We start from the raw sequence: 12849 nt of genomic DNA, 5'->3' as shown, positions 1-12849 counted from the left end.
AATTGCCCCTAGGTGTGATTGTGAGTGTGGCTGTTTTTCTCTATGTGCCCTGCGATTGGCTGGCGACCAGTTCAGGGTGTCCCCCGCCTCCTGCTCGTTGACAGCTGGGATAGGCTTCAGCACTCCCTGCAACACTCGTGAGGATAAGTGGTAAAGAAGATAGATAGATAGATAGATAGATAGATAGATAGATAGATAGTAGATAGATAGATAGATAGATAGATAGATAGATAGATAGATAGATAGATAGATAGATAGATAGATAGATAGATAGATAGATAGATAGATAGATAGATAGATAGATAGAGATAGATAGATAGATAGATAGATAGATAGATAGATAGATCTAGTCATCCAGATCTTAGCAATCTTCAAAGGTTGAATTGCTGAAACTGGAATCTTCCTGCGACTTTAATGGCATTTTTTTCTTGTTTTCCATAATTTGTTAAAAAAAAAAAATCAGTTGGGCAATTATGCTTTCAGGCTAACGATATTGGTTTGCAATTCATACATAATCCTAACACAAAAAAACAAGATCACTGGTCAATCCTGAACATGTTTTAGCTCAATTTAAAAGGTGCTACGTGCTGTAAACTGTCGTTGTTGCTGCAGAGTATCCACCAATCCCTCGCTGCCTTGAGCAAGGTGATTAGAGGGACTGAGCTCCTCACTCCCAAGGTCCAAAAACTGGCAACCGCTTTGCTCAATCAAGAGGTAAGTGGAAGGCATCTGTGATAGATTTTCGCTTCCCTTTTTATCCCGAAGAGGATTAGGCTTTCCGAAAAAGTTTAAGCGGGAGTTTAAAATTACATATCATAATCCCATTATTGCTTTCTCCAACTGTAGCACAAAATATTCCTTTCCAAGTATTGCATTTTGCTTTTTTTTTTTTTTTTAGCAAGGTCCAGAGCTTGCTGGACCTGCTGAATTTTAGCCCTTTGCAACACACATCAGACCCGTGTGTATTGAATACATATGATTCAAGTTTGAGAAAGAAAAGGGGAAACTGGGACACAGGTGCCACGGCTTTGTACAGTACACTAATTTATTATAACTCCTAAAGATGTCCACACCTGAACGATAACAAGGCCAACCCAGACGACGGTTGTCAGTCCTTTGGTACATTTGGATCCGCGCACAGCCACGTCTGTCGGGCCCATCTACAATTTGCGGGCTGATCCAACTGGTCCAGAATTAGAATTTCACAGATTGCATTTAAACCATCCAGACAAACGTACTGAGACGCTTCGTGTTTGTTCAGTGAAACAGACACAAGTTGGACTTTCCCCTTTGTTCCCCTCGAATTTATATTCTTCATCTTTCACATTTTTGCACATTTCTCTGCGTCTATGCTCGGGGAAAGCCCTTTTATGTTCCAGCATGACTGCACAACCACATATCAAGTTTCATAAACGTATGCTTGGATGAGCGTGGTGTGTAAGAACTTGATGCAAACAGATCCCCGACCTCGACCAGACCAAACACCTGGGATGAAAGTGAGCAGATTGTGACCCACATTAGTTAGATTTACATTTTTTTTAATTTTTCATTTTCAGTAGACTTTGACGCAATGGCCAAGTATACTTACACTTTTGTCTTTATAGAACATGAATAGGAGAGCAATATGCCCCTGCAAACAAACCTTGCCTTTGATTTGTTAAATTGCAGAATAGACGTCACACACCTTCAGGTTTAGAACGCGGTTGCCATTTTGGTTTGGTGAATTCGAGCGAACAAACCGTAACCAAGCAGGAATCATTTCAGAAAGGCGTATGAATGGGGGCGCACTGCTATGTTATTGGTTGCTCAAATGAAAGTGGGCGTTGTAAAGTGCCTTTCTTTCGATTGCCATCTGTGATCAAGAACCAGTGCGAGAAAACGGAGCAGTTAGCAACCAAACGGCGACAACTGTGGCTGTCTCGTATTAGCAAAGCCGATCTAGCGGCCAAGTCTTTCCGTTACGTCTGAGTGTGCTCGGCGCATTTGGTTCTTGGATAGTTTTTTTAACAGTCATACGAAGATTTGTCTGCGGTCTGTATGCAAAAACGATAGCGTGAACCCATCCAACATGGCCGCATGCCCACAGAATTCCTACTTAGCAATAACTAAGTTCTGTGAAGGAGAAGTCTTTAGGGCCGAGGGCCTACATAATACTCGTGTGTGAATGCAATGCACGTCTCCAAAAATCCGTATTTTCTGTTTCATTATAATAAGTTTGCAAAAACGTGAGTTTTAACCCTTAGAAATGTAGACGTGGAAGTGGAGAAAATGTTAAGGGTTTCACTTGGGACTCGTCCCGGTCGAACTCCCTCTCGGTAACAAAAATGAAAATAATAATCTACACCTCTCGTTGGTATAATCAACATGATTTAACACAACGCTGACTGTAATCACGCGGTGAATATTTAAATTGAATTGTGCGCTACGCTAACCTTAGCAGTTTAGAGACACGGGTCAATTTTGTCGATCAAAGCACACTTGTTGTCGTAACGGTTCCTTGAAACAACATCTAATGAGCCGCTGTAACTTTCCAAAGTCTTTCTAGCCATCATGCGTCACTTTTAACAGTCGTACAAACATTTGTGTAACTCCGTCTGTCCGTCTGTATGCAAAAGCAATAGAGTGAACGACGCGTCAGGAGAGTGAACCCATCCAACATGGCCCCATGCCCCGGGTGTAGTCACGTGGTCGAAAAGAGTCTATAGAGTTTTTGAGATTATTGCGATTCTGATTATTTTTTGGTGTCTTTTGTGATTGATCCGCTGCTTCACTTGAAATTGTCGAATGAAGGCACCTAAGAACCAAAGCGTTACATGTGGCACAGTGCCACATAAGATTTAATTTGGGTTTGAGTTAGTTCTAAAGACAACGCTGACTAAGATCAAACGTGAATATTTTCTCTAAAGCCCATGAAAGGTCAACTTTTTTGTTCGTACTATTCTTTGCACACCCACCCCTTCAAATCCTCCAGTATCCATTTTGCACGCACCGTAGTGTGCTGGTTTAAAAACTCACTTTTTATGGAAAACACAGCCAAGGGGCTAATCCACGGAACTTTTTTAGGCAGACATGGGCTTCTTTCCCCTCAAGGCTGGCTTTAATTTGATTTTGTGCTGTGCTATGTCGTTTTCTGCATTGACAGCAAAATTGAGGTGAGATACGCGCACTCGTTTGACCGTGCATCATCTGAAGCATGTACCTTTCTAAATGACTCATATTTGAGAAAGGCGTCCTTATGTTTGTTATGAAGTGGGGGGAAAAAAATCAATAAATTGCTCGTTTGCTTTTGCTCTCTTTCTCAGTGTCCTTTGACATGGCAAAATATGTGGGAGGGACCTGAAGAGCCAATGCAGTACCTGGGAGCTGTAGTCATGCGTGCCCTCGCTGTACAGGTAAAATTAGGGACTTGCATTGAGACTTGTCTTCCATCATGTATTTACCGTGCGTATATCGTGGTACCTCTACTTACGTCTCTAGTAATGAAAGAATCAGGTTACGAAACGCTTCCTTGGAAAAATGTTGTCTCTATTTACAAAGGAAAATTCAGGATACAAAATGAAAAAATAGACCCTGAATTCAAGGCCCCCAAACAAAAACGTGGCACGATAGAGCTGGTCTCTCATTGGCTATCGCCGTAGGATTTTCCTGGCATCCCATTGGCTAGGAGGGACGTCACTCTTTACCCATGATGCTTTTCGTTTGCCTTGGATACTCAAGTGTCACCGGATCCCACACTAGCACTTTCACACACAAACTAGCGCACGTTGGTAAAGTACAACTTTTTCATGAGTTTTTTTGTTTTTTCCAAGTTTATTCATTTCTTCATCATGGGGCCCAAGAAACGTCAATGGAATTAAGTGGTGTGCAAGTGTACATTCGTACGTATGTTTTCTCCCGGCTGTCAAAGTTTGCCTCCTCCTCCGTCCCCCAGGATGCCCTTTGCTTGTCACTCACCGTTGTCTTGGCAGACTTGTTCACGAGTAAGGGAAGAATGGAGCGGGAGAACAACAGATGGATCGGTGCAGCGTCTGCTGTGATGCAGACTTTGTATGTCGGTAAAGTGGGAGCTAAGTCGAAAAGGCGAAGCTCTCAATTTACCAGTCGATCTACGTCCCTGCCCTCACCTATGGGCACGACCTGTGAGTCGTGACCGAAAGAGCAAGATCCCGGATACAAGTGGCCTCCGCAGGGTGTCCGGGCTCTCCCTTAGAGAACGGGTGAGAATCTTGTAATCCGGGAGGGGCTCAGTGTTGATCCGCTACTCCTCCACATTGAGAGTAGCCAGATGAGGTGGCTGGGGCATCTGGTTCGGATGCCTCCTGGACGCTTCCCTGGTGAGGTGTTCCGGGCACATCCCACTGGAAAGAGACCCCGAGGACGACCTAGGACACACTGTCTATCGGATGGCCTGGGAACGCCTCGGGATCCCTCTGGAAGAGGTGGAAGAAGTGGCTGGGGAAAGGGAAGTCTGGGTATCTCTGCTGAAGCTACTTCCCCCGCGACCCGACCCGAAAAAGCGATAGAAAGTGGATGGATGGATGGATGGATGGATGGATGGATGGATGGATGGATTCATTATATACTTTGAATGCTTATTTTTGGCAGGGGGGTTGGTGTCACGGGGCTTGGAACAGATTAGGCTATTTACATGTAAAAAACGCTTCTACTTACCAAAAAAATTCACGTTACAAAACTACTTCCTGAACAAATGAATTTGGATAGTAGAGGTACCACTGTGTGTGCGTGTATCATATATATATATAAACTCGTTACAGCACTATTATAATCCTGTACAAGAACAGCAGTATATTAGTTTAAGACGATGCAATCCAGTTCAATTAGATTGTAAAAAAAAAAAATGTTACCAATGAACATTAAGTGAATTCGTCTACCAAAAGATTATGCCACCCTCGCTAGATTTAGCTATTCCTCACGAGTGTTACATGTGCCTGCGTGGATGCCTTGAACAAACTGATATCCAGGCAACCGTCGTTAATGCTTAATGAGGCTAATATTTGGACCAAATGAATTACATCCAATTTCCAATGTTTTTTTTTTTTTTCCCCATACTTGAAATTCAGAGAAGTATCCAGACTATGTTGGTGCCAGGAAGTAAAGGCTTTGGCTCTGTCTAATCTTCACCGTGTTAGAATATACGCCTACTTCAATATGTTCTGGCAGCCTAGCTTAGACACACACACACACACACACCGTTGCCTGTGTTCAGAAATATTTATGTCCATGAGAATCTGATGCATTTCATTATGAGCGCGCGGCTTAGCCTTCTGTCTACGTCTGTCGGTCCGCTATCTCGTCTGCCTCCACACACAATTTTTTTCATTTTTTTATTTTTGTGCGTGTGTATGTGGTATTATTGTTTCTTTCTCTCTGATAACCTCCTTGCACTCCATCTGTCCCCGTAAGTAACCGTCTCTAAATACTGTATCTGATTGTGCCCTTCTTAATGGCAGCCTGCTCAACCAATGTAATAAAGGTGAAACAGGCCCTAGCTTGAATGACGCACACTTATTCGCTGTGTGTGTGTGTCTGTTTGCGCCAAAATTCATACGTGTGTTGACGTGTATTGCTTTTGTGTATATTTGTCAAAGTGCTCATTTCCATTTATCTTTAAAGCCAGTCCAGCCCGATTCTTTGCTGAAAATGACCCCCCTACAATCACAATAAAAAGCACTCAAATCAGACGTTTGCTTATTCAGCTTGTGCCACGCGACTGACCTCTAAATTCCCTTGTCTAATGGTATTTAAAAAAAAAGAGAGAAACAGGAGTGAGAGATAAAAACCGCAATCTGAGGTCCTCATCCAAGGATAAAAGTGTGGCGCTGGAGACATTTTGTAAGGTTAGCTTTGAATCTGAAAAGGCACCCACCTACACAGGAGAAACAAAGAACAGCTTACTGGATGTATATGTAAAATTCTTTGGCAGAAGCGAATGTTTGCGGTTAGAAATCAGCAGATTTAACCAGCACTACTAACTGGATAAACCTTCTTCATAAGGGTTAGCGGAGTCGAGCCTCTGTTGCACACTTACCAAAATATACTGAAAACGTTGATCTCTGTAACGTTCCTAACGCTAACTTTCGATAATCAGATGCCAGAAAACTGAATTTCTGTGTAAAATGTATGCATTTTAGGGGTCCCAATTGACCAAGCTTACAAATGAATCTTCTTTTCCTTTCGGCTTGTCCCGTACGGGGTCGCCACAGCGTGTCATCTTTTTCCATCAAAGCCTATCTCGTGCATCCTCCTCTCTAACGCCCACTGTCCTCATGTCCTCCCTCACAACTTCCATCAACCTTTTCTTTGGTCTTCTTCTCGCTCTCTTCCATGGTATCTCCATCCTTACCACCCTCCTACCAATTTCCTCACTCTCTCGCCTCTGGACATGCCCAAACTATCAAACTCTGCTCTCTCTAAGCTTGTCTCCAAAACATCCAACTTTGGTTGTCCCACTAATCCTATGAGAGAACCTCACCATCTTCATTTCTGCCACCTCCAGTTCTGCTTCCTGTTGTTCCTTCAGTGCCACCGTCTAATCCCTACATCATGGCCAGCCTTACCGCTGTTTTATAAACTTTGCCCTTCATCCTAGCAGAGACTCTTCTTTCACATAACACACCAGACACCTTCCGCCAGCTGTTCCAACCCGCTTGGGCCCGTTTCTTCGCTTCCTTACCACACTCACCATTGCTCTGAATTGTTGACCCCAATTATTTGAAGTTGTCCACCCTCGCTATCGCTTCTCCCTCCGCCCCTCTCATTCACGCACGTACATTCTGTTTACTTTGGCTAATTTTCATTCCTCTCCTTTCCAGTGCGTGCCTTCATGTTTCTAATTGCTCCTCCGGCTGCTTCCTGCTTTCACTGCATATCACAATGTCATCTGCAAACATCATGATCCAAGGGGATTCCTGTCTAACCTCATCTGTCAGCCCTATCCATTACCACAGCGAACATGAAGGGGCTCAGAACTGATCCCTGATGCAATCCCTTACAAGATTACAAATGAATAATAGCAAATTATTTCCACCAAACTATATTAATTGGAGTCTCCTATTTTCTATCCCCATGTATTGTCTACTTAAGGTAATTATATATATCATAACCAATTTTTCCACTTTATCATTAGCATTCCATGCTTCTTCCTTTGTGTCAATTTTTACAGAATTGGGTGGAACGCGCAGGCAAACAAGCTCTTCTGTTGGACACCTTGGATCTCTCCGAGCTCTTCCACGCCGATACCTTCCTCAATGCTCTGAGGCAGGAGACTGCCAGGTAGGACTTATTTGACCTCGTTTTACAAAGATGAGACTGCTAGGTAACATACCTTTTTTTTGTTGGCTCTTTTAGATCCTTAGGTTGTTCGATGGATAGTTTGGTATTTGCATCGTCGTGGAGGAATCCAATTGTTGGAGCCAAACTTCAAGCTAAGGTAGAGTAAAAGCAGTGACAGGCCCAAACACAAAGAGACCATCTAAGATCACACGCTAGTATTATTGGACGAGGCCTGTGGCGTGACACAAAATCAATTATTACATTGGCCTACTCTGATGTAAATCACTTTTTTTTTTGTTGCCCGTTTTAGCGATCTTGATTTATGTCATTTGACAAGTTAATAAGTTGTTCCAATAATGCAGACGCAGTGGCTCAGTGGCACCCACTCACTTCAAATGGATTTATTCATTCCATTGGGTTAGATCATTGTTGAAAAGGAAATCTTGATGCTTAAGGCATATTTTATGACTTGGCCAGTTTTTAAGCGAACAGCGGGAGACGGGAGGAATGCGGGGCGGCTAACAAGGAGCCGCGGCTGTACGCGGGGAAAGAGAACACTCCAAAAGCTGACAGCAGACGATAGCGAGGGAATAATTGTTGTAAAGCGTCGTGCTCATTTACTGACTCACATGCCCGGAGACACGCGCACACGGTGTAGCTTTGTCTGGATTTGCCTCCCCCGCCCTTCTTTTTCTTTCCCCGATTATGGTGATTTATTAGTTGTCGTTTTGTACTACTGGCTCGTCGCCAGACTTCCTTTTATTGTCTGAGACGCGTTTGAGAATCTTTTGAGTCACCGGAGTGAATGCGCTCAAGTTCACGCGGTCGTGTCTCGTTTCTCCTGAAATTGGGAATCATTTCAGCTCGCCTCTGCATCCGCTTTGCGCCGTCCCTCGTGGACTGTCTTGTGATGCTATTTAGCATCGATGTGTCTTTGGGGGGGTTTTACTGTAACACCTGCATTTATGTAATTACCAGTATTGCTTTTCCTTTCTTTCTTTCCTTCTGCAATGTTTACTGCAAGTGAGTGTGCAGTGTGAGAAGTGTTATCGTGATTATGTTCACAGGATTATGAAACATATTTTTATGAAACATAATGTGGCAAGAGTATGGTGAGATTATAAAGGATATTTGCACTTTTTCCCATTTTAAGTCAGGGATTTTTCCCTTGCCAAAGAAATCAGATTGCATAGTCTCATCTCCCTATTGACGTTTTCCAGTCCACATTAAACTTGCTGGATTTGGTTCAGATATGAACAAAATGAGGATGCAATCATTTTTATGCTTTAAGTGACAATATCATCAATGCAACTACTGTCTATAATAAACGGTATCATCTCATTTTTCATGACATCATCCGCCATCCTCCATGAACCAGGAAGTAGTTTGCTGATCAACCAACCAGGGCTGCTTGATTACGGCCCAAAATAATAATTGTTTACCAATTTCAAAAATTAACATTGTCATCATAATTATTAGTCAAGAATAATTTTTCATGTGAGAATCATTTTTCAGAGCATTACTTCATCACTTTTCAGTGCACAATGAATCCATAAATTAGAATAAATGATAGATAATGCGGCACGGTGGTTCAGCTGGTAAAACGTTGGCCTCACAGTTCTGAGGTCCTTGGTTCAATCCCCGACTCGTTTGTTTGCATGTTCTCCCCGTGCCTACGTGGGTTTTCTCCAGGTAGGCACTCCGGTTTCCTCCCGCATCCCAAAAATATGCAGCATTAATTGGACATTCTAAATTGCCCCTAGGTGTGATTGTGTTTGCGATTGGTTGTTTGTCTCTATGTGCCCTGTGATTGGCTGGCAACCAGTTCAGGGGGTACCCCGCCTCCTGCCCCTTGACAGCTGGGATAGGCTCCAGCACTCCCCGCGACCCTCTTGAGGATAAGCAGCAAAGATAATGGATGGATGGATGGATGGATGGATAGGTGACAGATAACAGTAAAAAAAAAATACATGTACCCCCAAAAAATTCAACTTTAATAGGGGGAATACAAGGATGAAGAATTAAAGCAAAGCAAACCAAATTTATTTGTATAGCGCATTTCATACACAAGGTAACTCAATGTGCTTTACAAAAGCATTTGAAAAGAAAGAGATGGAAAATTTAAAATGGGATAAAAACAAGGAAAATGGCAGAGAAAATTTATATTTTATAAAAAGACAATTAAAACCACATGCAGTGCAAGTAACATGATTAAAAAGTGGATATACTCTTAAAAAGCATGAGATAATAGACGTGGATTTAAAAACATTCTCACTTGGGGCCGACCTCACCTCCGTTGGCAACTTATTCCGTTTGTGCGCGGCATAATAGCTAAATGCTGCTTCAGCATGTTTGCTTAGGACTTGGTGCTCCAATTTGTAGGCTATTGCAAAGTGCAATCACAAATTGCAACTTAATGAAAGCAATTACAATGAGGACGGGTACATTTCTCAGTAGTGCACAGTCTCAAACTGGAAAGAAGTCAACAGTTGTGATTTCCATCTCTATTTATTTCTTTTTTTTTTTTTTTTTTTTAACTCTGATCAGGCCAACCTAAACGTTGAAGTCAGGGCAGCCGCTACAGCGATCGTTAATTGTGTGTTACTGTGACACAGCACCTTTCAGCTGATGTGCTTTCAGGGCCTACCTTAAAAAAAAAAAAAAAAAAAAAAAAAAGCTTCTTATATTATTCCATTGGTCAGCAATGCCATTATAAATTGTTTATTTTTTGGGGGGTTGTAGGTGGGGGTGGCGCATGGAGTGTAGTTCATTAAGTGCCCGTAATGAAGCCTTAAATATGCCTTTGCCCCCTGCTGGCAAACTGGCGTGGTTGTGGGCACTCCTGCAAATGAAGCACTTTTTACGTACATCGCTGACTGCATTTGAAATGTAAACCATTGCCCACTATCAGGCGGATTTAATCCTAATAGCCAAAATTGCGATTGGGATTCAAATGTAATTAATCGTGCAGCCCAACAACCAATATTCTTAGGGTTAGAAAATGAAGTCGTTAATAACTCAACCATTGCAGAGGTCCCATTTTCTTGAACGGAACTGTTTTCTTTCTGCCCCCATCACGTCTGTGCAACAATCTTTTTCTTTAGGTGGGAGGTCTCCTTCTGGAGGGTTGTAATTTCGATGGTGTCCATCTTTGTGAAAATCAGCATGACTCTCCCAGCGTGTCAACAGTGCCGCTCTGCTACATGGCCTGGGTTCATCAGGTATGAGTTCCAAAGTACTTTAACCAAGGCTTCCTTGAGTAGATTAGGCGAGAACTGTTGATTTTGGTTGTCTACAACTTCCTGTCATGAGTTGTTTTAAGACTGTTATTCTTCCAAGGTTCACATTGAACTACGTAACAAAAAGTGAAAATTGATCAATTGAGATGGAGTTTTTGACCAACTTGTTCAATAGAATACTAGCAAGAGAGAAGATGCAAAGGAATGGAGGAAAAGTGTGCTAGTCCCCATTTTTAGGAACAAAGAGGATGTTCAGAGCTGTGGGAACTATAGAGGAATAGAGTTGATGAGCCACACAATGAAGTTATGGGAAAGAGTAGTGGAGGCTAGACTCAGGACAGAAGTAAGTATCTGCGAGCAACAGTAAGAAAGTAGAAAGAGTACCACAGATGCACTATTTGCCTTGAGGATGCTCGTGGAAAAGTACAGAGAAGGTCAGAAGGAGCGACATCGTGTCTTTGTGGATCTAGAGAAAGCCTATCACAGAGTACCCAGAGGGGAACTGTGGTACTGCATGCGCAAGTCTGGTGTGGCGGAGAGATATGTTAGAATAGTACAGGACATGTATGAGGGCAGCAGAACAGCGGTGAGATGTGCCGTAGCTGTATCAGAAGAATTTAAGGTGGAGTTGGGAGTGCATCAGTGTTCCGCGCTGAGCCCCTTCCTGTTTGCGGTAGTAATGGATAGGATGACAGATGAGGTTAGACTGGAATCCCCTTGGACTATGATGTACGCAGATGATATTGTGATCTGCAGTGAATGCAGGGAGCAGGCGGAGGAACAATTAGAAAGATGGAGGAATGAAGATTAGCTGAAGTAAAACAGAATATATGTGCGTGAATGAGAGGGGCAAAGGAGGAAGCGTGAAGCTCCAGGGAGAAAAGATGGCGAGGGTGGACGACTTTAAATACTTGGGCTCAACAATACGGAGCAATGGTGAGTGTGGTAAGGAAGTGAAGAAACGGTCCAAGCGGGTTGGAACAGCTGGCGGAAGGTGTCTGGTGTTCTATGTGACAGAAGAGTCTTCGCTAGGATGAAGGGCAAAGTTTATAAAACAGTAGTGAGGCCGACCATGATGTAGGGATGAAGAGACGGTGGCACTGAAGAAATAACAGGAAGCAGAACTGGAAGTGCCAGAAATGAAGACGTTGAGGTTCTCGCTTGGAGTGAACAGGTTGGATAGGATTAGAAATGAGCTCATTAGAAGGACAGCCAAAGTTGGATGTTTTGGAGACAAGGTTCGAGAGAGCAGACTTTGATGGTTTGGACATGTTCAGAGGCAAAAGAGTGAGTATATCGGTAGAAAGACGGTAAGGATGGAGCTACCAGGGAAGAGAGCGAGAGGAAGACCAAAGAAAAGGTTGATGGATGTTGTGAGGGAGGACCTGAGGGCAGTGGGGTATTAAAGAAGAAGATGCACGAGCTGGGCTTAGATGGAAAAAGATGACACGCTGTGGCGACCCCTAACAGGACAAGCCGAAAGGAAAAGAAGAAGTACGTTCCAAATTAACTACCCAATATCTAAATGTCAAATGTTCAAGTGCGATCTTATTCCATCTTTCCTTGGGTCAAAAGGAAATTTTGGATCGCGATGGAACTTAACCTCCCCTTTGCTAAATTTTCACAATTGTAGCAATTCCCTCATTGATTTGTCAGGTGACAAATGTTAGTTTAAAGCTCGCCGCTTTTGTTTGGAGGTGCGAAGGATGTTGGTTGTCATCTTCCTTTGTCATCATTTTCTACACTTAAGAGTTCTACTGCTGACCACGCTGCTTCCGAGGAGAGCATCTGGCTGCCGCTGTACAGCAGCGCCGAGAGGGTGAAGGTGGTCACGCACATCAGTGTGCCCTGCAGAAGCAACCCCAGCCAGTGGATACAGACTGGCGCCGCCCTCTTTCTTAAACAACAATGATAGGACATCGTGGAACAGATGTGGTAGAGTGTATTTTCCTATTGTATTTATTCTATTGAAAAATAAAAATGCAATGCTACTTTCTGGTTGTTGTCAACTGCGTCATAGCTTTTTGTGCATCCTCAGGGAAATCTCTTTTCTCAGAAGAGAACATTTCTCAATCGAGGGAAGTGACCAGGGCAATATAACCCTATCGTTTCCAGGCACATTTAGATGATATGCGCATTACTTCTAACTAACGACAGACTCCCAGACAGTATGTATGAGCCAGCCTGGCCGAAGCCGTGCCTCATCCGCGCTTTGGCGGCGGCTCGTCCGCCCACCTACTATGGGACATGGACGCTCTTTTCAAAGAAAAAAACATCTCACAATCGATTGAAGTGACCGGGGCAATATTACCCTGTC

The 12849-nt window shown here is 43.2% G+C and overlaps 1 protein-coding gene across 4 annotated transcripts in view; it reads left to right on the top strand.

The window, feature by feature from the left end:
* dync2h1 (dynein cytoplasmic 2 heavy chain 1) overlaps positions 1-12494 on the top strand; it is an 85041-nt gene extending 72547 nt beyond the window's left edge. For all 4 annotated transcript variants that reach the window (XM_061827017.1, XM_061827018.1, XM_061827015.1 and 1 more), the window contains 6 exons: positions 613-714; positions 3303-3392; positions 7184-7293; positions 7369-7450; positions 10398-10514; positions 12283-12494. In XM_061827017.1, coding sequence (XP_061683001.1) covers positions 613-714; positions 3303-3392; positions 7184-7293; positions 7369-7450; positions 10398-10514; positions 12283-12444 — 663 coding nt within the window. In that variant the 3' untranslated portion in view covers positions 12445-12494. The remainder of the gene's footprint in view (positions 1-612; positions 715-3302; positions 3393-7183; positions 7294-7368; positions 7451-10397; positions 10515-12282) is intronic.
* The last annotated feature ends 355 nt before the right edge of the window (positions 12495-12849 follow it).

The sequence above is a fragment of the Syngnathoides biaculeatus genome, chromosome 8 (assembly GCF_019802595.1).
Source record: "Syngnathoides biaculeatus isolate LvHL_M chromosome 8, ASM1980259v1, whole genome shotgun sequence".
NCBI classification, from domain to species: domain Eukaryota; kingdom Metazoa; phylum Chordata; class Actinopteri; order Syngnathiformes; family Syngnathidae; genus Syngnathoides; species Syngnathoides biaculeatus.
Note: the sequence above shows the minus strand (reverse complement) of the source record. Positions and strands in the feature narration are given on the sequence as shown.